This window comes from Thalassophryne amazonica, chromosome 17 (assembly GCF_902500255.1).
Source record: "Thalassophryne amazonica chromosome 17, fThaAma1.1, whole genome shotgun sequence".
Lineage (NCBI taxonomy): Eukaryota > Metazoa > Chordata > Actinopteri > Batrachoidiformes > Batrachoididae > Thalassophryne > Thalassophryne amazonica.
This window is the reverse complement of record NC_047119.1, coordinates 49,889,597-49,915,180: the sequence shown is the minus strand read 5'-3', so window position 1 is coordinate 49,915,180 and position 25,584 is coordinate 49,889,597. Positions and strand designations below refer to the sequence as shown.

The following is a 25,584-nucleotide window of genomic DNA, read 5'->3' as shown; positions in this document are numbered from 1 at the left end:
GCTGGGCGCTCCCTTAGAGATAGAGATAGGGTGAGGAGCTCGGTCACTTGGGAGGAGCTCGGAGTCGAGCCGCTGCTCCTCCACATCGAAAGGAGTCAGTTGAGGTGGCTCGGGCATCTTTTCCGGATGCCCCCTGGACGCCTCGCTGGAGAGGTGTTCCGGGCACGTCCCATTGGGAGGAGGCCCCGGGGAAGACCCAGGACACGCTGGAGGGACTACATCTCTCGGCTGGCTTGGGAACGCCTTGGGGTTCCCTCGGAGGAGCTGGGGGAGTTGTGTGTGGATCGGGAGGTCTGGGCGGCTTTGCTTGAGCTGCTGCCCCCACGACCCGACTCCAGATGAAGCGGAAGAAAATGGATGGATGGATTATTTTTATTCATATACTATAGCAACAACAATAATAGTCTACATAATAGACAATAATAGTCAATAATAATAGACTAATAATGTTACAATACAATTTTAGAGAAAGAGACAAAAAGAACCTAATGAAACAAAACAACAGAAAAGATAAAACCATGTAACAATGAAAATAAATAAATACATATAGAAATAAATAACTGTTTTCTGTGAACACCTAGTGAGTAGCCTACTCTCGTTTAGGTTTTAAACCTTGTTTCTGAAGTGTTTTAGTGTGATGTGCACAATTTTCAGTATTTTGACTAATACTACCAGTCATTTACAAGCCTTTTATAAAAAAAAAAAAAAAAAAAAAAAATCAGTCCGTTTTTGATTATTAACATTTACTTGTACTTTTACTTTCAATACTTGAGTACATTTAGTTGTACATTATTTGTCATACTTAAGTACAATAAATACTAGATACTTTAAGACTTTTACTTGAGTAGCATTTCAATCAGTGACTTGAACTTCTACCAAAGTCATTTTTTTAGTGGGTATCTGTACTTTTACTTAAGTGTGATTTTCCAGTACTTTATGGGAGGTGATAGTCTAGTGGTTAAGGTGTTGGGCTTGAGTCCAGAAGATCATGGGTTCAAATCCCCGCCTGACTGGAAAATCTCTAAGGGCTCTTGGGCAAGGCCTTTAATCCCCTATTGCTCCCGGTGTGTAGTTAGCGCCTTGTATGGCAGCACCCTGACATCGGGGTGAATGTGAGGCATTACTGTAAAGCGCTTTGAGCGTCTGATATAGATGGAAAAGCGCTATATAAATGCAGTCCATTTACCATTTACCATTTATACAACACTGTTTGTTATTCCTAAAACCTAAAGAAGTGATCCTAGATATGTTTAACTGAAATCTACTATAAGAGTTGGTCTATGATCACTTCACATAAACCCTGTAAGAACCAACCCAGATTGGATTATTATTTGATTATGAAAGCTGAAATACGAGTATGTATTTACCGTATGTACCTGGATCTTTTTCAGTGAAATATACACTCACCGACCACTTTATTAGGTACACCTTGCTAGTACCTGGTCACCTTTTGCCTTCACAACTGCCTTAATTCTTCATGGCATAGATTCAACAAGGTGCTGGAAACATCCCTCAGAGATGTTGGTCCATATTGACATGATGGCATCACGCAGTCACCCATTCAACCAGTCTGCTTGTTGACCTCTGATATCAACAAGGCAATTTCGTCCATACAAGTTTCGCTCACTGGATATTTTCTCTTTTTCGGACCATTCTCTGTAAACCCTAGAGATAGTTGTGTGTGAAAATCCCAGTACATCAGCAGTTTCTGAAATACTCAGACTAGTCCATCTGGCACCAACAACCAAGCCACTTAAATCCTCTTTCTTTCCCATTCTGATACTCAGTTTGAACTTCAGCAAGTCGTCTTCACTACGTCTAGATGCCTAAATGCACTGAGTTGCTGCCATGTGATGGGCTGATTAGCTATTTGTGTTAACAAGCAATTGAATAGGTGCACTTAATAAAGTGACCTGTGAGTGTAAATTTCAACATGACTTATGTTAATGAAGTTTCTGTATTTTAACAAAACCGAAGCTAACGATGTCAACGCTTTAAATGAAATGCACCTGGAGCCACAGCTGGAGCAGTGTGTGTCTGCATCTCTGAGTTCCAGGACTCAGCACTGGGATGGCGCTCATAGCGCCTGAGTTCTGGAGAAAGTGCAAACAGAAGCTGTGGATCTCTGTGTGCACATCGGTGGACCCACCTGCTCTGGTTCCTCATCCAGAACAAAAGAGGGATCATCTCCTTCATCATCAGAATCCACACTGACTGTTGACATGCTGCGTCTTGTGCCAATAAAAAAAAGAGAAAAACCCTCTGGTGTGCCATGGTCACTGCTGTATCACTGTATTATGTTCTAAGCCATATACGAGGTCTATTAGAAAAGTATCCGACCTTATTATTTTTTTAAAAAACCATATGGATTTGAATCACGTGTGATTGCATCAGACAAGCTTGAACCCTCGTGCGCATGCGTGAGTTTTTTCATGCCTGTCGGTTGCGTCATTCGCCTGTGAGCAGGCTTTGTGTGAGGCGTGGTCCACCCCTCTCGTCTATTTTTTAATGCAAATAAATGTCTGAACGATTTGGAGCTTTGCTGCGTCAATTTTTTTCCAGAAACTGTGAGAGACCTCCAGGTGGACACCGTTCGAAAAATTCATATGGCTTTGAGGGACAATTTTATGGGGATTACACAGATTAAGGAGTGATCCAGTTAAAGACAGCCCACAACTGCTGAGAGCGCGCCGCGCTCCGAGCGCCGATCAACAGGCTCCAACCCCGCTGGAACAACCAGATCATTTCCAATGTGAAGGCTTTGTTGATCCGGGACCTCGTCTGACTTCTACAAAAAGGCAGAAGATGTGGACATCAGCACTTTATCGGCACATTCCACCGTTACAGGAGTTTTTTCATGGAAAAAGAAGCGGAGGGACGCGCCACCATGCTGCGGCACAAAACCACCTCGGTGTTGGTCTCTCAGGACAGCTTTCAGGTGGATTTCAGACGGATTCCGGTTGCTTTCCAGTCATGTGAATATCCGATTGTGATTGTGCATGAGCTGGACATGCCCAAACATGTCCTGGAAGGCTTCATCATGGCATTTCTTTGCGCCGAGCGGCTGCACCGCGACGCCCGGAACTCCTCCGCACATCTGTCTTAATGTGCGGAAAAGTGCTGATGTCCACGTCTTTTCACAATTCCTGTGCTAGTCAGATGACATACCAGATCAAGACAGCGTCCAGTTTAAAAATGAACGGCACATTTCACTGTAACAGGAGTTTTTGTCATGGAAAGAGAAGCGGCTCCACCGTGCGTCGCGGTGCAGCCGCTCGGCGCAAAGAAACGCCGTGATGAAGCCTTCCAGGACATGTTTGGGCATGTCCAGCTCATGCACAATCACAATCGGATATTCACACGACTGGAAAGCAACCGGAATCCGTCTGAAATCCACCTGAAAGCTGTCCTGAGAGACCAAAACCGAGAATTTTTGTGCCGCGCCATGAGCGGCATGGTGGTGCGTCCCTCCGCTTCTTTTTCCTGTAACGGTGGAATGTGCCGATAAAGTGCTGATGTCCACATCTTCTGCCTTTTTGTGAAAGTCAGACGAGGTCCCGGATCAACAAAGCCTTCACGTTGGAAATGATCTAGTTGTTCCAGCGGGGTTGGAGCCTGTCGATTGGCGCTCGGAGTGTGGCGCGCTCTCAGCAGTTGTGGGCGGTCTTTAAACCGTCTGGATCACTCCTTAATCTGTGTAATCCCCATAAAATCGTCCCTGAAAGCCATATTAATTTTTCGAACGGTGTCCACCTGGAGGTCTCTCACAGTTTCTGGAAAAAAATTGATGCAGCAAAGCTCCAAATCGTTCAGACATTTATTCGCAATAAACAATAGATGAGAGGGGTGGACCACACCTCACTCAAAGCCTGCTCACAGGCGAATGACACAACCGACAGGCGTGAAAAAACTCACGCATGCGCACGAAGGTTCAAGCTTGTCTGACGCAATCACACGTGATTCAAATCCATATGGTTTTTAAAAAAATAATAAGGTCGGATACTTTTCTAATAGACCTCGTATATTGATTTATAACAGAAAACAGTCAACATGGGGAATAAATATAAGTGTAAAGATGACTGATTATACCAGAGCAGTAAATTGATCAGTGCTTGTGAACACCGCGCATTGACTCCCCATGTGTGGTTATTTACATCAGCTGCAGCTGATCCACAACATGAATTCTGTCTTCCAGAACAGCTCTTTATATAATCATTTGAATCATCTACCTGTTGCCACATGTACAGAAGGGCTGGATTGTCATTCCTACACTCATATTGTTATATTTAATAAAAACTAATAAGCGCACGCAGGAGCTGCTGCTGCCGCTGCGTTCATGTACAGTCGGAAATTACACAACTTTTTTGTTGTTTCAAATTTAGCAGTTGCTTGTGGCAAAATAATTAATTGTATCCACACAAAAGATTAATTCTGGCCTATATAACGTGCCTGAGCCCAGTGAAGCTGACCCCCCACACAGATAAAAAAAAAAAAATCCAAGCAAGCACGCTGAGTTTGCCCTGTAATTTCCGACAGTACATGAATGCAGCAGCAGCCTCAGTGCTCACAAACCGGCTTCTGCACTGTGTGAAAACATTCAGCTGGTCGAACAAAGTCAAATTAAACAATAACATTACAAAAACTAAGCAAACGATTAAAAAACGTCAAGAACAACAGCAAAATGAAACACGGACAAACTGAGGTTTTCGTTGCCCTTCGTTCAAATTTTTCAACAGTTTAAAAATCCTGACGAAGTGCCAGCTGCAGGAACAAAGCTGAACGAAGGTTAAATGATGCCAACAAAAGTCAACGAAAGTCCAGATTTCTTGTTTCGTTAGGGCTTCGTTGCCCTTTGTTAAGTGCCATGTGACTGGGACATTAGATAATTATAATTATATAAATATTAATTTTAATATATTAATTATTAAAATGTCTTAAATCTGTCTTTCAAAAGTCCTATGCAAAGACATCGGAAGTGGGAGTTTATTCATGTTTTCTTCTGAGATTATAATTAAAAATATCAAAATAAATGGCAATATCTTTTTATTTATAATTCAGTAAACCCTCTTGTATCGTTACCCAAAGGCGATATAGCAGAACCAAGAAATCTCTTTTGTTTGTTGCCGTAATGCATGGTTATCGTGATGTTTGTTCAATTTCAATATGTCTGGCACTAAAAAAAGTGTTAAATCAATGTTTTCTCCAGCCTCATGTAGTTGTAAGCCTTCTTATTGTGAAAAACGCTGTTTGTAGGTACTACAAGGAGTTACACTTGTAGTTTTCCCCCAGAAGAATTCAAAAATGATGAATGTGGCCATTAAACTATCTGTCAAAACCATGTTTTCTGCTTATATTCTTCCTGAGTGCTTCAGTGGCCTCAAGTGAAGAGAGCCACCGAGACCTTGAGGATGAAAGCTACAGAACCTTCAGCTGAACAACTATTCATTAAATCATTTATTCACTCACTAAACTAAAACTGCTTTGAGCCGATGTTGTACATGTTTCTAGTGTGGTCTCGGCCAGTAGGAGAGACAAGTCGGCTCAGAGCACTTGCTTTAAATTTGAGACACTACACTTACATTTAATTTTAAATGGATTTTGCCATTCAGTATCAGTGTTGCCACAGTTACTTTGAAAAAGTAATCCAATTACTGATTACTTTTTACTCCTTGAAAAAGTAACTTAGTTACTTTACTGATTACTCAATTGTAAAAGTAACTAAGTTAGATTACTAGTTACTTTTTTAGTTACTTTTCCCAGCTGCCGACAACAACCCTCTGCCACCTCAACATGACAATGATACCTGTTTTGCCAAAACTTACTTTATACTCACCCTTTCTTGACTTCAATGAAAATAAATACTTGTTTTATAAAAACTAAAATAAAGACCTCTTTCTTGACCTCATATTTAACTGTTGACAGCACTGTAACAGTAAAACTTGCAATTTCGAACCTACATTGTTTATAAATGTAACTATTAAATTAATTCTAGCATTTTCTAACATTTAAATTCTCTCTAAATATTTTACTTGTCGAAATTAATATTATTTTAAGTAGCATTAGTAGTTGTAGTAAAAAAAGGCTTCAAAACTGGACCTTTAATCTAGGGGTGTTGTGAGGGGGGCACATCCCTGCCCCACGCCCCCATTCCATCTGGATTCGCCCCTACTTTGGCGTTTGAGCACAAAGAATGGATAACATTTATTTATGCAGAAAACGTGACCAGATTTACAGGTAAGAAAGTTTTATTGTGTTTTCACATCATGTGGTCCTCAGAAAGAGAGTTTAGGTGCATTTGAGTGGAAAATAGTGTTAGTTGTTGACGCGTCGCGGAGGATCAGCTGTTTTAACGTGCAGATACGGAGCAGCTCAGCTCAGCTCTAAATAAAGGAGGAAAAAAAGTATAAAAATGTCTTTGTAAAGCTCAGTGCAGGTGTGCTGATCACCGTGCTTTAAGAGGTGAGGACGAGTCGAGCAGCTGCAAAAAACCGCGGATGAAAAGCTCACAGCTCACTGAAAGTGGGCAGTTCAGTCGAACCCCGACCCCCTGCCCACGGACCAAGTTTAATGCTGCTATCGACCCACAATGAAAAATAATAGTAACGCACAGTGACATGAAGAAGTAACTTTAATCTGATTACTGATTTGGAAAGATTAACGCGTTAGATTACTCGTTACTAAAAAAAGTGGTCAGATTAGAGTAACGCGTTACTAAGTAACGCGTTACCGGCATCACTGTTCAGTATGGAAAAATGTGCGCCCCCCGTGGCTGTTCCCTTGACTACCACGTTCAAAGGAATGTTGTTACCACCACAGGATGTTGCTTATTACACCAGAAATGCTTGGAGCAAAGTGTCAACACTCCTAAACGGGTACTTAACGTTAGCGGCAGCAGCTGTTGGTGAGAAGAAAAGGCCCCTGTGGCTGAAGAACAGCCACAGGACAGTTAAGGAAGCCGGAAGAATAAAAACCTACACAAATGGAAACTCATTGAGTCTCAAAAAGATCTTTAACTTAGAAACTCTTGAACCGCACACGTATTCTCGGGGAAGACTTGTGGTCTTGTTGCACATTCTTCACTCTCATCTGTGTAGTTTTTATGTTTGTTTGTTTGGCATGAGTTACAGTTTGGGAGGTTGGATGCCAAAGTGGCATCTCGGGTAATCAGCATGCAGTCATTTTTGAACGGAATTGTTGCCTTAAGTTGCCTGTCCCCTTTTTCTTGTAGTTGTAAGGTGCCCTGACACGACTTTGATCCGCACATTTGCACACACTTCGTTGTGACGATCCCACCCACTGTATTCCCAGCAGGACACTGTGCTTTGTTCCATTGGACACTGCGCGTTGTGCACTGGACGCTGTGTATATAAAATAATTATTTTGTAGCGGATTAATAATTTTTCTCTCAGAGCTGGCTGTTGAAAACACCCCTAATCGCTTACAGAATCACAGAGGACTGCTCCAGCTGCCGCTTTTCTCTGTCTCTCTCTCTCTCATGCACTTAATGAGGTGGAGAAATGTAATGTTTACATTGTTGTGGCCTGGTAAAACAGTTGCATGTTCATTCATTCTTGTGAGCAGCTGTAAAAGTATGTTTATGATAGATTTAAACATTTCATGATAATCGTTCAGATGATCTGCGCTGTGATGCGGTGCGCTGATGCAATCACTTACACTCACACACTGTTTTTGAATTGTTTGCATAATGCTCACTTGAAGTTCATGTAATTAATGCGTGAGGGAGATGTTGAACATTTCAAAATTTTCTTTGTGCACTTGCACAAAGCAGCACACAGTTTACGATGAGTTTACTCTCGTGCGCAGCAGAGTGTGTGCAAATGCGTAGATCAAAAGGCCCCCTGACACGAGTATATCTTTGATTCATGCACTGACATGCACATTGCTGTGATGAGCCCACCCGCTGTGTTCTACTGGCTGCCACGCGCTATGCGCTGGACGCTGTGGATATAATATTATTTTGTGTCGGAGTAATCATTTTCTCTACAAATTGGCGGTTGAAAATGGATGTAATCACTTCCTGAATCACAGAGGACCGCTCCAGCTTCAGCTATTCGCGCGCGCGTGCCTAACAAGCTGCAGAAGGCATTTTGAGCTGTCTAAAAAGGTAATTATTTGTCATGTTTACATTGTCATGGCTTGGTAAAACAGTTGTGTGTTATTTCCTTCTTGTGTGCAGCTATTGAAGTATGTTTATGAGAGATTTAACTTCTTGTTATCATCGTTCAAACGAGCTGCGCTGTAATGCGATCCGCTGATGTCACTACTCTCTCTGTTCACTTCTTTACTCCACTTGACGAGCTGCACATCATGTATGTGATTAGATCGCACCATGTAGCATGACATTTCTGAGTGAAAGATTTTTTTGAACATTTCAAAATTCTCTGTGCGCAATAACATGCACCGGCACCCCTCTCACATCCTGTCTGCACCCGTTAACGAGTTTACTCTCCAGAATGACACAAGTCGTGCTAGTGCGTGAATCAAAGACATGCTTGTGTCAGGGGGCCTAAAGTTGTGCAAGTGTCAGGGCACCTTTACTCATATTAATTTTAACTGTGTCTAATTGACATTTGTCAACATGTCAATGACCAGAATGTTTGGAGCATGTTTGCTGACTTGTGTATTCCAGCTTCAACAGCCCCTTAAATAAATCTTTGTTGAATCAGTGACAAACTGCTTTCCCACATGGAAATAGTCACATTTACAGACAAACAAACAACTGGACAAACGTCTGTTAGGGCCCCTTCACACATAACACGATTTAAGCTGACGAGCCCCGAACAAGGAATTGCATGCCATTCGTGTAAAATCGTAATTTCCTCCAACGCCTCATACACGTGTTGCTACAACTGTTCATGCACACCAGCGGCTGAAATACAGACAGTGCCCTGTGAGAGCCCATTCGATCCCTCTCACGGCAGTTGTTGGTCAAATTCCAGGTGACACACACGAACATCTAACACCGCTCGCCTGACAATTAGAAAATGTGTGGCCATTTGCGCTGTCAGCACGAAAATAGTGAGCAGACGATCACTTTCGAGCTGGATGTGAAATTTGTCTAAGTTCCCCACGACTGTTCCGTTGCAAAAAGCAACACACATGTGGTGCATGTGTCTCGCACGTGTGCGCGTGTATCGCAACCCCCCCGAAACACATGTGGCGTATGTGTGTTTCGCGTGTTTGGGAAATGGTGTGAGAAACAGTGATAGACTGCAAATGCATATTATTCTGTCGTAAATATTAGTGAATGTTGGGTCATTTATCCTCAGCTCGTGCAGAAAGCAGGCTCCACATTTCAATGTCAGTCAAATTTCCAGTCATGTTTTGCAAGCGCTCTGATAACATAAATATGTGCAGGCTGGATTGTTGTACTGTACAATAGATAAAGTCAGACCATCACCGTAGTACTCTAATACTCAGCGTTACTGAAAGTACAAAACAGCCTAGATCTGGGATTTAATCTTGAACAATGTCTAAATTTATCGGGTTCTTATCGTAGCTACGATCAGTGTTTTGTCAACTTTCATGGAAGTCAGCTGAAAATGTTTTGAGTAAATATTGTTCACAAACAAACAAACAAACAAACACACCAGCAGACATCAGGGCAATTTTAACCTCTGTAGTAATAGTAATAACTTATTTACTGCAATATTATAGCTTAATAATATAATTACTTTTGAGGTTTAATGACCCAGAATTGATTATTTTTGAGTTCTTGTGATTATAAAAATTTGATCTGACCCCAACACTGCACTGAATACAAAGTGCACTCTGAGCTGGCAGCTTCTCGCCTGAGGGACCTGATCGGCCGTCTGGCCACAGCTCATAAAAAAAAAGCTAACCAGATGGGGAAGAGGCAGGGTAATGAGTGGAAACTTTAGCACTTGTCTTCCAGCACTCGCTCCCCCCACGGCGTGCAGCAGAGTAACTTAAATAGACCAAAGGGCTGCCATCCCTCGAGCTGGAACCAGGAGTGACTGATGCCCTAGTTTTAGTGGGAGACGTCTGTCGCTCAGTTTGTAAAGGAGAAAAGTTCGCTGCCGAAATAATCAACACTACTGCACATAAAATGAAGACGGCACACATTCTCATAAATGTGCTCTACTAATGAATCAGCTATAACTGCTGTGATGTCATGCATTTGTATCTAAACTGATTCATGTCTTGGAAGAAATTTCATTTTGAAAACATGTAACTGATCATCATTTTCCATGTAGATGGCTTTTACATGTTCAGCCTACTCTGATATTGGTGCTCATAACTCCTCTCAATACTTAAACTTTTTTTTTCATCTGGATTCACTTTTCAACACAGTGGCTCATTCATAACCTTCAAGGGCAATTTATTCATGTGTTTCAACTCGCTGCTCTGAGCAGGAATGTGCATCAACATGTAGAAAAACGCACTGTGCCAACCAGCCTACTGCAAATAGACTATTCTGATGAGCTGTTGGCAGCGTTATCCTCAAAGCCTTTTATAGAAATGATGTGCCAGTCCCCTGCCCATCCAGGTTGAGAAGGTGAGATTTGGAAAGAATTGTATTCACGGTTACAGGGTGTGTTTGTGTGGTTACTTTCAGATGAGAGACATTCAGTTCAACCATCTAACCAGGTTCATCGGGGCCTGCATCGACCCTCCAAACATCTGCATCGTAACCGAATACTGTCCCCGAGGCAGCCTGCAGGTAATATGGATGGAGCAATCTGATTTATCAGCTGCTGAAGTTTCTTTACAAAGTACTTGATCAGTCTGGAGAATGTAAAACTAAACTGTTGTGTGTGTGTGTGTGTGTGTGTGTGGGGGGGGGGGGGGGCAGAATAAGAAGAATCAAAAGTTAAATGATTGTATCTGCAAAAATTATTGTAGAATCCATTTAAAAAGCACTAAGTGGACCTGCAGCAGAAAATGTTGAGCTATTTGTATTTGGATTACTACGCTTTTATTATTTTACATGCTTTTATTTTACTTCAGTTCTCATGTGAGTGTAGGTATTAATAGAAAATGAGGCAAACGCACCTCTCACTATTTTATGACATTGTGCAATTAATTCTTGGATTCTTTCCAAATATATATTTATATAACGACGGAGCAGATCTTTATAATTTGACTGGTGCTTTGTATGTAACATGACATGGATTATTCGTCCCATTTGTGTTGCGTGGCATTTAGCATGTAATTTGGTTCCATTTAGAGTGCAAATTTGCTTCCATACGTTTTATACCATTGCACACTGCGACCACCGCCCATGAGTGGGTGCAGCATTTAGCTAAACATGGCAAACTGTTTTGCTGACAGACAATGATTTGAAGGAGCTAATTGACGGTGCTAATTCTTCTAACACACACAAAAAACCCAAAACAAATCCACTACGCTGTAAGCCATCTGGAGGCATCAAGAGCTGTTAGGATGAAGAGGATCAAGTTAGGATGAAGAGCTGGACCAGTTTTTGATGTGATATTTCGCTGGACTGAAGTCTTTTTTTTTTTTTTTTTGGAAGTACAAAAAGTCAGCGCACGGCATCACGGACTACATTGTCAGAGTTATTTTTGAACAATCTAACTGTTTTTCCAAGTTGACTGAGAACAATTTTGGACTCCTATTTAAAGTTTGTGTTGGATTGTTGACATCAAATCACCAGTGACACACCAAAATGTAAGTCCCTTTTCTGTTTAAAATTAATATCAAATTAATATAATATCAAATGTCAATATTATTGGACTACTTTAGTTAGCCGTTATATAAAACAATGTTATGTTACCTCTGGCTGATCGAATCATTTAGTCACATGATTTTTTTTAAGCTAGAGATCTTTGATCAAGCTCACAAAATAAACCTCCAGCTCAGCTACAGTAGTTCACTGCATGTATCAGCAGTATTAAGTAGTTTGTGATGAACTCCCAGAAGCAACAATCTGTCCTGAAAAGCCCAACAGTTCTGACTTAATTGATTCAAATAAATGAATAAATAAACTCTCGTTATTTCCCATTGAAGATGTCAGACCAGGATTACTTTCCTTCATGCACATCTTCATATGTGCTACCACTGTCTGAAGTTTCACTCAACTCCATTAACTGGTTTAGGAGGAGTTGTGCCTACCAACTCAATATTATAGGATACATCAAATATACACAAAAGTCCAATTATCTTCTCTTGTAGATCTCAGACCAGAATTATTTGTCTTCACTCATCTTCATATGGTGTGTTTCTACTGTGTCAAGTTTCAATGGAATCCACCAGTAGGAAGAGTTGCACGTACAAGACTCGTGCACAGATGGATAGACACGGCGATATACCTGCCCAAAGTTTATTTGCAGGGTTATAAAGAGACAAACTGTCTGACAGGGAGCCAAGCACACGCTCAGAGTGTTAATGTACCGCTAGTCAGAGAGCTGCCTATGTGCCGGCAACATGGCTTCCCCCTGTGTGCCTGGACTCCTTTAGGTGGAGCCGGAAACTGTTATGAATGATGAGCTGAATGAATTGGGAAGAGCCAACTGTGAACTAAACCACATCTCTTCCCTTCAGTAGCGACTCAGCTGCAAGTTGTGAGCCAGCAGACAAGTAGAACGTGTGAACAAGAGCCAAGAGAACAAATTACAAAATAAAACTACTGAACATAGCAAAAGAGCTGGCTACACAAACTATCCAGAATATCTTCACAAATATATGCAAAATATGAATTTGTATGAACAAAATATTGAATAAAATGTCCAAGGTTACTGAACAACATAAAATTCTTTCATATGATGAAGAACGGCTGTTAGCACACGTATGATGAATTTAAATTAGTTCCTCAAAACAAAATACAAAAAGACTCACTTGTGTTTCACTGTCAGTGTTCACATGACCTGAATGAACTGATGAATGAGGCTTTACTGCATAAAAATGCCAGCACCAACTGAAATCCACTTATTTATTTGAAGCCTGACAAATTTAGGCTTTTTGTCTTCCTCACTCTGTTCACCTAACACAATATTTCACACTGTTTATTTATTTATTGTAATGACAAACACACAGCGCCAGAAGCCTTCTCGTTCTTGGCCGACAATTCGTGTTCCCGACATGCCAGCAGCTTCTTAAAATGGATGAGCTTGCTCAGAGCGCTTATGTGTACTAAAGTACTTCTGCGTCAAATGTAAATGGTAAAAGCACTGCATTTATATTGCGCTTTCCATCTGCATCAGACACTCAATGCGCTTTACAATAATGCCTCACATTCACCCCAATGTCAAAGACGAACAACTGCAAACAATGACAAAGCTGGACACAGATTCCCGTAACAGGCATGTTCGTGTCCGTCCTGCAGGAGTACACGTGTAATCCTGAGAAGACAAGACCTGAAAGGGATCGAGTACTTCGCTCAGTCTTGGCTCTTGAGAAATCAGACATTATTTTGTGACTTTTCTCTGTCAAATAATTTCATCTTCTATTTTGTGTGTGTTTTTTTTTAACTTATTTCATGTTTGTTTTTCCAGGACATTTTGGAGAATGAGAGCATCAACCTGGACTGGATGTTCCGCTACTCACTGATCAATGACATAGTGAAGGTACAGTATGTGACCTCAACAAACAAACAAGGACTCCAGCAAAACACATCTCTGACAAAGGCTGATTGACACAATCAATCAGATATGAATTAATCTCAAACAAAAGTGCATAATTTGCAGACGGTCATGTGACACAGTGCCCTCCACTATTTTCAAGACAGTTGCATGGAATTTGCCCATCAAAAATCCTAAAACTTGCAAACTTTATGAGTGATCATTCTTGGAGCCACATCTGTACCAGCAACAAAACAACCAACATTTATGTGTAACAATCCAAAAAATAAATAAATGAAGCTGCATTATTGAGCCTTTTCAAAACTCAAAATTGTGCAGTTTTTTTTTTTTTGTTTTTTTTACAGTAACAATTTTTAAAAGTGTTTTTCGTCCAATGCCTCAAAGGTCAGGAGTATCAACACAGTTTGTAGGATCAGTGGTGGGAGCAAGTGCTGGTGCCAGAACTGCCTTGGGTCCTAGTTGCCAACCATCCAGGCAGACAACCAGTCCATCCCCACCTGTTGAATTTAGCCATCTGCTGCATCCAGATTATATGTGAGGCCCCTTTGAACTTTTCCCATTGTTGGGGTCCTCAACACCGAGGTTCAGGGAAGCATGCCCCATGGCCATGACACCACAGATTATGTTCCCTCGTAATGTAAGTGAGACATCTCCTATGAGTCTCCTGAAGTAACTGTTCATTTGATGTAGTCATTCGAGTGGTATCAAAGGATTGTCCAGAGAGACCAAGTACCAATGACTTCCACTTGCTCCCTTAGGACATTACTTAAGTGTTAAGGTCTCGCAACCATACAGTCAGACTTGAAGGACCCTAAAACCTTTGACTTTCATTGCCCTGTAAAGGTATTGGCATTGCTAAACACCTCTGTCCCAGCAAGTCAAGGTCACTGAACTTTTCTTTACTGATAAAGGCACCCAGGTTGCTGAACTCCACAACTGTTACCAAACAGCAAGTCCATGCAAGCAAGAGGCATTTCTTATGTTCACTGTATAATCACAGAGCAAGGATGAAGTCAAAGGTCACTTGCAGGCAGCTGAGGCGGAATCTTTGCTGAGACTGATCCTTGCAAGTACTTTGCCCAGCACAGACAGCAGTGGAATACCCCTATAGTTGTTACATTCCAGGTGATCACCCTTTTCCTTCTAGAGAGGGACAAGTCCATTTTGTAGTCTGTTTGGATGATTTGTGACTCCCAATGGAAACACAGACCGGTGGCAATGCCAGGAGAAAAGAATCTCCATCCATGCAAAGGAGTTCAAACCTGATACCATAATATAATCAACTATATCCAAAATCACCAATGTTTCGGGCAGCATCAAATATCAGCATTGGATTTCTTTGGCAAATGTTTGACCTCTTTAATTTGCAAACTTGCTCTAAAGTGAAATGAACTGCACTGAAATTCCACTGCAGTAAAGTTGTTTTGAGGATATTAAAGAAACCAGTTTATCGCTGGAAATAAAAAATATTTTTGAGGTGCAATATTCTTGACAGAAGGAACAATAACAAGACAGACTTTGACCAGCACAAGGTTTTCAAATAATTTTTTTTTTTTTTTTTTTTTTGAGGGAAAGGGGTTATTTTTCAGAGAGCTGATGTTTGTTAGTGGAGTGAGGCAGAGAAAGTGAGTTTGTGAGACCAGTATGCACATTTTAGTTATTTCTGGCCCACTACAGTGTGTAAAACTACAGTAAATATTGCCATGTTATGGTGTAAAATAGAACATACTCATAAACTTTGCTAAAAATTTCCTTCCAACCTAATCAAAACTAATCACGGCCATACTGTAGAAGATTTTTTCTTTTTTTTACTCTGTCCTAACAAAGACTGTTTTGTCAGGAGGTCCGGCTCTTGGATGATACGATATGGAGCTTCATGCACGATGAAGCGCTCCAGTGTAATTGCACGCGCAGATAGCTTTAGGGGATGTTTGACTCACCGTTTCCACAAAATATCGAACATAAGTACATTCGGTACCCACTGGTCCCCACCACCCCCAAAGGAATTAAGAGTAATTTCAAAGCAATTCCCCCGTGACTGTACCGCCCTTGAGACACAGCTTCTTTTTAAAACTTTGAGCATACTTCCAGTTGTCAAACTGTATTATTTCCACATGTCAGAAATTTTTTTATGTGTAATTTGCTGCAGCCGTGAGCCCTCGTGATGCTTGACTTAACGCTCCTCTCCACCAGGGAATGAACTATCTACACAACAGCTACATAGGCTGCCATGGAAATCTGAAGTCATCTAATTGCGTTGTGGACAGCCGATTTGTTTTGAAAATCACAGATTATGGTTTGGCCAGCTTCCGCTCGTCCTGTGAAAATGATGACTCGCATGCACTCTACGCAAGTAAGTCAAGTTCATGCCACTGGCGTGTAGTTCTATTTGCTGACAGAAATTCAAAAGCATTTGGATTTGCAGCCATTTTTTCTAATATGATTGTTCATGGTTTCCAGAAAAACTTTGGACGGCCCCTGAGTTGCTCATATATGATCGCCATCCTCCTCAGGGGACCCAGAAGGGAGACATATACAGTTTTGGAATAATACTACAGGAAATAGCCCTAAGGAATGGACCTTTCTATGTGGACGGCATGGACCTCAGTCCCAAAGGTAAACACGTGTGTCTGCTTTTTGCAGGCCTCAGGGAGGTCAGCTGACCGCTGTGGCATCAGAGGACGGAGATCCTTAAAGTCCAACTGAAATGACATTGCACGTATTTTCTGTCACAGCACACAGATGTGCTTTGTCAATGTCATGTTTCTGTGCTCTCCTTTGAGCGCAGTAAATAAATAATCAGTACCAGAAGGGAACAATTTAGATTTTTTGTTTTGAAGATGACACCCCTGTCTGTGCATATACTGGACTGCTGTTGCTTCTGTCTCTACAAAGCGAGAAAATCCTTGCAAACAGCAGAGCAGAACATTTCATTTTGAATGGTGTCTGTGTAAAGTACAGATCGTCAGTATTCAATCACTGACTGCCAGCATCATTATCAGCCAATAAGCAGCAGAAATCTTTGAGATCTGAGAGCAAAACCATGAGATGTTTCCTTTGACAAGGACACAAACAAATGTTTGCATGATCGCAACTACGTTCGCATGTGTTTTATTGATATTTTAAAGTGGACCTTTGGAAGGTCAAACTACTATCACGTGTCCCTGAGGCCGTGTACACAAACATCGAACACATGCCGGCCCGATTTCAAAAATGGGTGAAATGTGAACATTTTGCCGCTGTGAGGAAATCCAGCAAAATAATATAGTAACAGAATAAAATGTAAGAAGTCAGCACTTAATAGAATGTCTCCTATGTATTGTATGCACTCTGTGGCTATTTAATAGAAAATACAGTTTGTTTTATTTTAATATGTATAAAATACTGCAAGAACAATTGTTTTTTCATAGAATACTTTTAAATATAGATTTTTAAAGTTATCCTTTGCTTTTTAAGGACAATTCCCATTTTTTGACAAATCACTTAAAATATGAAGTTATAAAATACACAGAAACAAGCCAAAATGACTAAATTAAATCATCATAGATTTGCTTAATACTTGATGTAAATATTGTTATCGTATGTAACAGTTAGTGTGTGTTGGCTTGTATTTTCTTTAGGTTCTGAGATATGGTCAGGTCAGGGAGCAGGACTGATGAAGAACAAAGGGTAGTGATGATGATGATGATGACCATAGATAGTGATGAGGATCATGGGGGAACCTTAGTCGTTACCCTTCTGAAGCACCTTGGGGTGACTTGTGTTGTGATTTGTTGTTGTATAAACAAACTGAATTAATCAACTCATCGATGCAATACACCTGTCTCATGGCTGAAAATTCATAGAAAAAACCCCCTCAGAATTGTGGGGTATTCTACATCTTGCAATGTAAAATTAAGACTCAAATTTTTAAATCAACTCTTGCTTTACCCATGGGTCTTCTAGCCCACAGAAATTGACAGCCTTCCATCCACTCCTATGTGAGATATGTTGTACTCTGACAGACAGGAAGAGAGATGGATTGATCACATAACTAATCCTCCTCTGTCTGTTGGAAGAGGTTATTAAAAGGATCTCTTTTCCAAACTAACGGACACATTATGAAGCTGAATTTCACCAGCAGACACCGACTGTTGACTTCTACATTCCAGCATGGTCCATTCACCATGTCTGCATCAAATAACTCTTTTTGACTTCAGCTTCCTCATCCAGCTACTCAATGACCTGCTCCACACTATACCCTCTCCTTTGCAGAGATCGTGCAGAAGGTGAGAAATGGCCAAAAGCCGTACTTTCGGCCCACGACAGACAACCGGTGTCACTCAGAAGAGCTGACCATCCTGATGGATGGCTGCTGGGCTGAGGACCCTGCCGAGAGGCCCGACTTTGGCCACATCAAGATTTACGTAGCCAAACTCAACAAGTAAGTCCCACAATTCAAATAACTATTCTGTCACGGGTGCTTTTCCTTTCCCCATGTAAAAAGCTGAGACAATTAGACTAACTGGACACCTGAGTTCCTCCAACTGCAGTTAAAGTTGACTTGTGGCACCTCATTCAAAAGGGGAAACAGGAAAAGACTAATTTAGATAAAAGGCTGCTGAGAATTCATGCCAGGCTGCTTTCAACAGGGAATGTGTGCCTTTTTGTGCGAGTCTGTGTTTGTGGTGGTGTTTTCTACAAAGCCATGAATGATTCATGTGCATGTTTTGTTTCTGAATTTTACATCTACAGTTTTCCCCTCTGTAGCTTTGTAAAAAGTGTTAAAGAATACATTTATCACCACAAAAATATGACAAGAATGGTTTGGAGAAATGTATAATACCATCGTAAAACGTGACGACTCCGAGTGATAAAAAGGGAGCAGGTGAAGCGTTTTACTATAGACACATTTGACTTGATGCTACTGATTGCATAATTCCTTGAGTGGCCACCATGTTGTATGCTAAAGTTATTTGTTTTGTTTCTTTGTTTGTTTTTTAATTCGAGGTACTGAGCATCTACTACAGGTCACAGTAAACCTTTGTGCAGTTGTTGATTGACCAAATCACTAATTCATAGTCACTACAAACCAGGATGAGAAAACCAAGGAATTGTCAGAAGAATAGGGGCAGTTTCGTTTGTCTTGCAATACTTTGGGGGGGGGGGGGGGGGGGGGGGCAGGAATCATTACTCTGCTTTGTACATGTTATATTTATAATTTGTTTGCATATGTATTCCATTGCAAAAATTTTAAACTTTAGGTAGTATACAGGGTTCTAGCTACGGTGGGCAGCCCGGGCGGTTCTACACAGTACTGCAAATTTTCGCCCGGCTCTTGCGTTCAAATTGGTTGTCCCGTCCACCATGGATTTTCCAAAACATGAACTGAAATGTTGCTGAAAATGTACCAATTTGATCGAATTTCAAGCTTATAGAGTTGTACTTTTGTTTTATTTTGCAATTTCAACCAAATAATTAAAGAAATAAGAAATAAATTTCTCATTTACTTCATATCTAAGCACAAACAACAGAGAGAACAACAGTCAGCTGCTTTCAGCGCTCTGTTATGCCGCAGAATGCTAAAAGCAGAGATCAACGCGGCTAGAGATGCACTCTGCTCTGACTTAAAAGAAAAATTCCTCCAGAAAAATGTTTCATATTCTAGAGTTGCTTCTGTGTCACAGATGGTGATAATATACTCAGATGTTTATGGTTTATTTTACAGTTTAAAGGCGCCCTGTTTCCAAAAAGGTTGAAGGAAAACAGACGGTGAGAGGGAGGGGGAGGGGAGCAGAGGGGAGAGAGAAGAGGGGGAGCAGGGGAGGAGCCTCAGTGAATCAGTGAACGTGAAAAACTGGCAATCACATCAGTCCAGGTTCAGCTCTTGTTCAAACAAGGCATTTAGAGGTTATATTGTTTAAAAAATAACAATAATGCTATCCGACTGAAACATGTTGGGGAAAAAATGACAGAAAAATGACAGAAAAACTCTGCCTGCTTCACAGGATTAAAAAGTACAATGTATCATTTTTGAAGAAGAGAACAAATGCTATATGCCCATCAAATATTAATGTGTTTTTAACCTTTTCAATGTTATTTATTTTATTAACTTAGGCTTTGACAGAAACATTAAAAAAAAGAACTTTGGTATTACAAATATTATAACATAAATGTCTTTTTTTTGTCTATTATTCTTTCATTCAATGCATCAAAAACCACTCAAAATTAGTTAAAATAGGACTTGCCAATAACATTTCAGAGGTATAAAACCTCTGGCTCTGGTTTCAAACCTCTGGTATAAAACCAAGGCTCTGCCCCTTTGACCCCCACCAGGGCGCCCGGACCCCCAGCCGTGAGTCATGATCATGTAATTTATCAGGCACTAAAATGGTTCTAGCTAGAACCCTGGTAGTATATAAGTCTACAATTTAATAAATCCCAATATGAGACAATTTCTCAAATTTGCTTTTACACATATCAGGATGCTTCAAAGAGAACATAGTATCACCCAGACACAGAGGGTGGCCAAACGAAAAAGAGGTGGTGGCCAAGCAGTTACATGCCCTTGTTTCCAATGAGGAAGGTTTCCGGTTCAAATGCTCCCCTGGCCATTCTCCATGTAATGTGGAGTTGCATCAGGAAGGTCATCCACATAGAATTTGTGCCAAATCAAGATGCAAATCCACCTCGTATCTGCTGTGAAAACAAAGGAGAACCTCGAGGGACTTACTTAAATTAAACCCTTATAACTACAAGAACTCAAATGTTTTGAATTTATTCATTTGCAGCTACCTATGTGATTAGGTAGTTGAGAGCAAAACTTATTTTCAACTACCAGAATTGCAACAGTTAAAAGATGGAATGACATGGAGATGAGTTTTCAGAAAAGTTGAGTCCTTAGCTATTTCTTTAATGCTGAGAGTGTACAGCTGGGAACCTCATTCCAACACTTATGGACCTGAAGAGAGAAGAGGCTAGAATAAAAAAGCTGCACTGGCAACACCGGGTGCTGTTCATTGTTAGATCATAGAGGACACGAGTTAGACTGAAAAGGTTTGGTTCAGTGGTTTGTGGTGGATTCTGGTTTGTGGTTGGATGGAAGAATTGTGTTTCATGACAAAGTGTCAATACCAAAGAGTATGTAAAGCCATTATTCTGAGAAAATATTAGCTTGGTTTAAGCTTTCATCTTTGATTAGTGTCAATTCACACTAGTAGATAGTGATTAGTGAAATACATTAATTTGTCAAGTTCTAATTGTCTGCTTCATGTATAACCTTTGAAAGTCTTCTTCATGTTTTTCTGGGGGGTTTTTTTCCGCATCTTTCATATGGGCTACTTTATATGTAACATAAAAAAAAAAAATCTTATTTTGTCCCTTCAATGAGCCCATTAAAATACATGGAAAACTCATTTTTCAAAGTTCATCCCAATGCCCCTTGGACCCATCATTACAGATGCAGAATGTGCAACTAATTAATATTCAAACCCACAGAACCAAATTTTAAATTCAATATAACGATCCCAAAGGTTTCACAAATCTGGTGCTGACTGTGGGGATATGTGTCTAAAATAATGCATGCATGAGGCATCTGGAATATCTAAATTTAATGACGTATCTATAATAAAAAAGCAAGCAGTGAATATTTAATTCATTCTAATTATTCTTTAACTGCAATGTGTGTTGGAGCAAGTAATCAGAGCAATACACTGCAGTGTGGTATCTTTACTCACTGTGGGAAGTTATTAAAAGGGAAATTTACAGTGTTGTCAGTCACGTTGTAATGTTCTGCCTGCCAGCTCAGCTCAGGGTTTCTGAGCGGTAAATTGTGACATGGCAATCAAAACACAGGTCACGGTTCATTACACTGAATGGCAACTTGGAGCTTTCTGTTAATAACATGATCATGCAGTGTGGGATAAAGCTGGACTGTACACGAAGACAGGTAGATTCAAGATATAGCAAACACTACTGGTACCATTCCCAATGTTGTCTGTCATGCCGGCAGGAGCTCCAGCATTCTGTATTTGTGATTATTTTAAACTTTTGTTGTTGTTATTGCCTTTGCAAAATATGAGTTCTGCTTCAAATGTCAACCACGCTGAGTTACAGAAAGGAAAATGAACACTTATGGGGCAGATCTGGATCACTACCAAAATGTAAAAAAAATTTTCTTTCCTCGTCAACCATCTCGCTACATTTTGTGGAGATCCATCTACTATACATATACACGCCCAACTTTTTGAGACATGTAACCCCAAACCTTCATCAAGACAATCAGTAGAAACTCCCCTGTCCTGCCCAGTAAGACCAGTCAAAGCTGTGAGAAAATGACCGCTACCTACTAGGAAGGACCATCAGGACCATTGCAAAGTACAGTACATCCAGTGCATCCACTAGTATCACAATAAAAAACAAAACTGCATAATATAAATGTCCCAATTTCAATTCAGACAACTTAGATTTTAAATTTATATTTGCAAAGTCTTAAGTCTAGTGTCCACATGTTCCCATCAGTTTCGAGGTGGGCTCCAGATAAAAATCAGGAAGCAAACAGTATCTGATGCCACAAAAAGGGGCGGAGCTAAAGCTGGCAGTGACGTTGCTACTGATGACACCTATTCACGGGATGGAATATTTCGCAGCTTGCTTGCTGCACTGCCGCAATGAGCTTTAGGATAACAGATCGGGTACAGATCTGCATCAGTGTTTGATACAAATCTAATACCGTCAGATTGCCGCAAGTTTCCCAGGGCATTGCAGACAGCGGGTTAAACTGTCATGAGCTTGCCAGTGACCTGTTCAGGTTCCCCATGATTTCTGTCGGTGTAGAAATATTGAACAATCCAAAATTTTGTTCCCGATTATCCTGACACTCCAAATGGTGGGCGACAGAGTCCAGGATGACTACGTATGCTTGCAGATGGATTGCGGCAAAGTTGGTGAATATCCATGCGTTTGCCATTTTGCTATTTTTTTTTTCCCTATCGGCAGGCGAACCACAACCTAAGGGGATGCATGTGGACATTCAGCCAGTCAGACCACTGTGGTCGGTTCAAGCACCTCCCCCTAAGATCGCACACATACTGCTATCGGTCTGTAAATTCCAATTAATTATGAATCACTTTATTATTGGGCAATGAAAAAATTATTTCCAATTTCTGACAATTTAACTTCTATGCATAAAACAGTTGAGAGATTATGGTGATTGGCTGCTGTAGAAATTTTATTTATTTAGTTATTTTTTGTTAATTATTCTTTGGCTGCATTGCTTTTTATGATACACAAGCCGAAGCAACTGGGACACTTGAAATACTGAACAAAATTTCAATCTAATATTTTAGATATTTTTGTGCATGTTTTGGTGGTTTTGTGGGGGAAACCACCAGTTGTATCTGGCAACACTGTTTGCAGCAGGTATACCTTAGGGCCTTATTTCTTCAATGGCGGTCTACATCCAGTTGCAGTCCTTTTTAGCCCAGCATGACATTTATGAAAAGTTTCAGTCTGGCTTCAAACCCACATACAGCACCGAAACCGCTCTATTTTAACTGCTGACTCAGGTAGTCATGCCACCCTGATGCTTTTAGACTTGTCAGCTGCTTTTGACACAGTGGACCATGCGATTCTGCTGCGTCGTCTCGAGCAGTGTGTCCGCATTACAGGCTCTGTTCTCACCTGGTTTAGTTCTTACCTCACAGAGCGGAGCTTTTCTGTGCAGCTGGGTCACTTTTCTTTAGATGTGGCCCCACTGACCTGTGGCGTCCCTCAAGGCTCCATTCTAGGTCCTATTCTTTTACTTTTGAACATGTTGCCTCTCAGCGGTATCTTTCGAAAATACCAAATATCTTTCCATTGTTTTGCCAGTAATGTCCAAATTTACCTGCCACTAAGGTCATTAGGCAATAACCCAATGCAGCCATTACTGGATTGTTTGAGTGAGGTCAAATCTTGGATGAGTTCTAACCTATTAAATCTTAATGAATCCAAGATGAAGGTTATCCTGTTTGGGGGGTAGAACTTCCACAGCCTGCTCTGCTGATGTCCTGGGTCCCCTGGGTTCCAACGTTCATTCCTATGTGAGGAAGCTTGGGGTGATTTTTGACAGCCATTTTAAATTTGATAAGCAGATCAGTGGTGTTGTTAGAACAGGTTTCTTCCAACTACGTCTCCTAGCCAAGTCCAAGCCATATTTCTCTAGGATTGACCTTGAGAAGGTTATTCATGCCTTCATCACAAGTAGACTAGATTATTGTAACTCTCTGTACGTTGGCTTGGATCAGACCTCTCTAAACCGCCTCCGGCCTATTCATTACGCTGCTGCTCATCTTCCTTCAGGAACGAAAAGGTCCGACCACATTATGCCGGTCTTGGCTACTCTTCACTGGCTTCTGGTCCATTACCGGGTTGACTTTAACTTCTTTTAATTGCTTATAAAGCCCTCAATGTCCTTTCAGAGCTTCTTTTCCTTACATACCAACCAGAGCCTAAACTTATTTCTTTTCTGTGGCATTTCCTAAATGAGCAATTACATCTCTGTTTCACGTTATTATTTCTTCTGTTGCTTAATGCTGACACATTATACCTTATTTCTAGTCTTTTGGTAGCATGGCCCAAGCAAAGGGTCACCCCTTTGAGTCTGGTCTGCTTGAGGATTCTTCCTTAATATCAGAGGGACTTTTTCCTTACCACTGTTGCCTGTGTGCTTGCTCTATGGGTTGGTAAGGTTAGATCTTACTTATGCGTTACGCCTTAGGCAGCTTTGTTGTGATTTGGCACTATGCAAATAATATAAATTAAATCAGATCAAATTAAATTATTTCCTAGTACTTTTTACTCTTTATTTTACTTTTACTTTTTTTTTATTTGTTTCATTGCCTGTTGTAATTTTATTCCATCCATCCATCCATCCATTTTCTTCCGCTTTATCCGGAATCGGGTCGCGGGGGCAGCAGCTCAAGCAAAGCCGCCCAGACCTCCCGATCCACACACACCTCCCCCAGCTCCTCCGGGGGAACCCCAAGGCGTTCCCAAGCCAGCCGAGAGATGTAATCCTTCCAGCGTGTCCTGGGTCTTCCCCAGGGCCTCCTCCCAATGGGACGTGCCCAGAACACCTCTCCAGCGAGGCGTCCAGGGGGCATCCGGAAAAGATGTCCGAGCCACCTCAACTGACTCCTTTCGACGTGGAGGAGCAGCGGCTCGACTCCGAGCTCCTCCCGAGTGACCGAGCTCCTCACCCTATCTCTAAGGGAGCGCCCAGCCACCCTGCGGAGGAACCTCATCTCGGCCGCTTGTACCCGCAATCTCGTTCTTTTGGTCATGAGCCAAATCTCAGGTGAGGATCGGAATGTAGATAGATCGGTAAAACGAGAGCTTTGGCCCCCTACTCAGCTCTCTCTTAACCACGACGGTCCGATACAGCGACCGCATCACTGCAGATGCTGCACTGATCCGTCTATCGATCTCATGCTCCATCTGTCCCTCACTCGTGAACAAGACCCCGATATACTTAAACTCCTCCACTTGAGGCAAGGACACTCCACCGACCTGAAGAGGGCAAAGCACCCTTTTCCGGTCGAGAACCATGGCCTCGGATTTGGAGGTGCTGATTTTCATCCCGGACGCCTCACACTCGGCTGCAAACCGCCCCAGTGCACGCTGAAGGTCCTGATTTGACGAAGCCAACAGAACCATATTGTCCGCAAACAGCAGAGACGAGATTCTGTGGTTCCCAAACCAGACCCCCTCTACACCCTGGCTGTGCCTAGAAATTCTGTCCATAAAAATAATGAACAGAACCGGTGACAAAGGGCAGCCCTGGCGGAGGCCAACGTGCACTGGAAACAGGTTTGACTTACTACCGGCAATGCGAACCAAGCTCCTGCTGTGGTCGTACAGGGACCGGATAGCCCTTAGCAAAGGACCCCGGACCCCGTACTCCCGGAGCACTCCCCACAGGGTGCCCCGAGGGACACGGTCGAACGCCTTCTCCAGATCCACAAAACACATGTGGACTGGT

General features: G+C 41.5%; 1 protein-coding gene across 1 annotated transcript in view; it reads left to right on the top strand.

Annotated features, from left to right (window-relative positions):
* Positions 1–25,584, top strand: part of LOC117529909 (atrial natriuretic peptide receptor 2) — a 137,728-nt gene that overhangs the window by 79,029 nt on the left and 33,115 nt on the right. Inside the window, exons 11-15 of the mRNA XM_034192814.1 lie at positions 10,601–10,705; positions 13,497–13,568; positions 15,777–15,936; positions 16,044–16,199; positions 17,838–18,006. Of these exons, the coding sequence (XP_034048705.1) occupies positions 10,601–10,705; positions 13,497–13,568; positions 15,777–15,936; positions 16,044–16,199; positions 17,838–18,006 (662 nt within the window). The remainder of the gene's footprint in view (positions 1–10,600; positions 10,706–13,496; positions 13,569–15,776; positions 15,937–16,043; positions 16,200–17,837; positions 18,007–25,584) is intronic.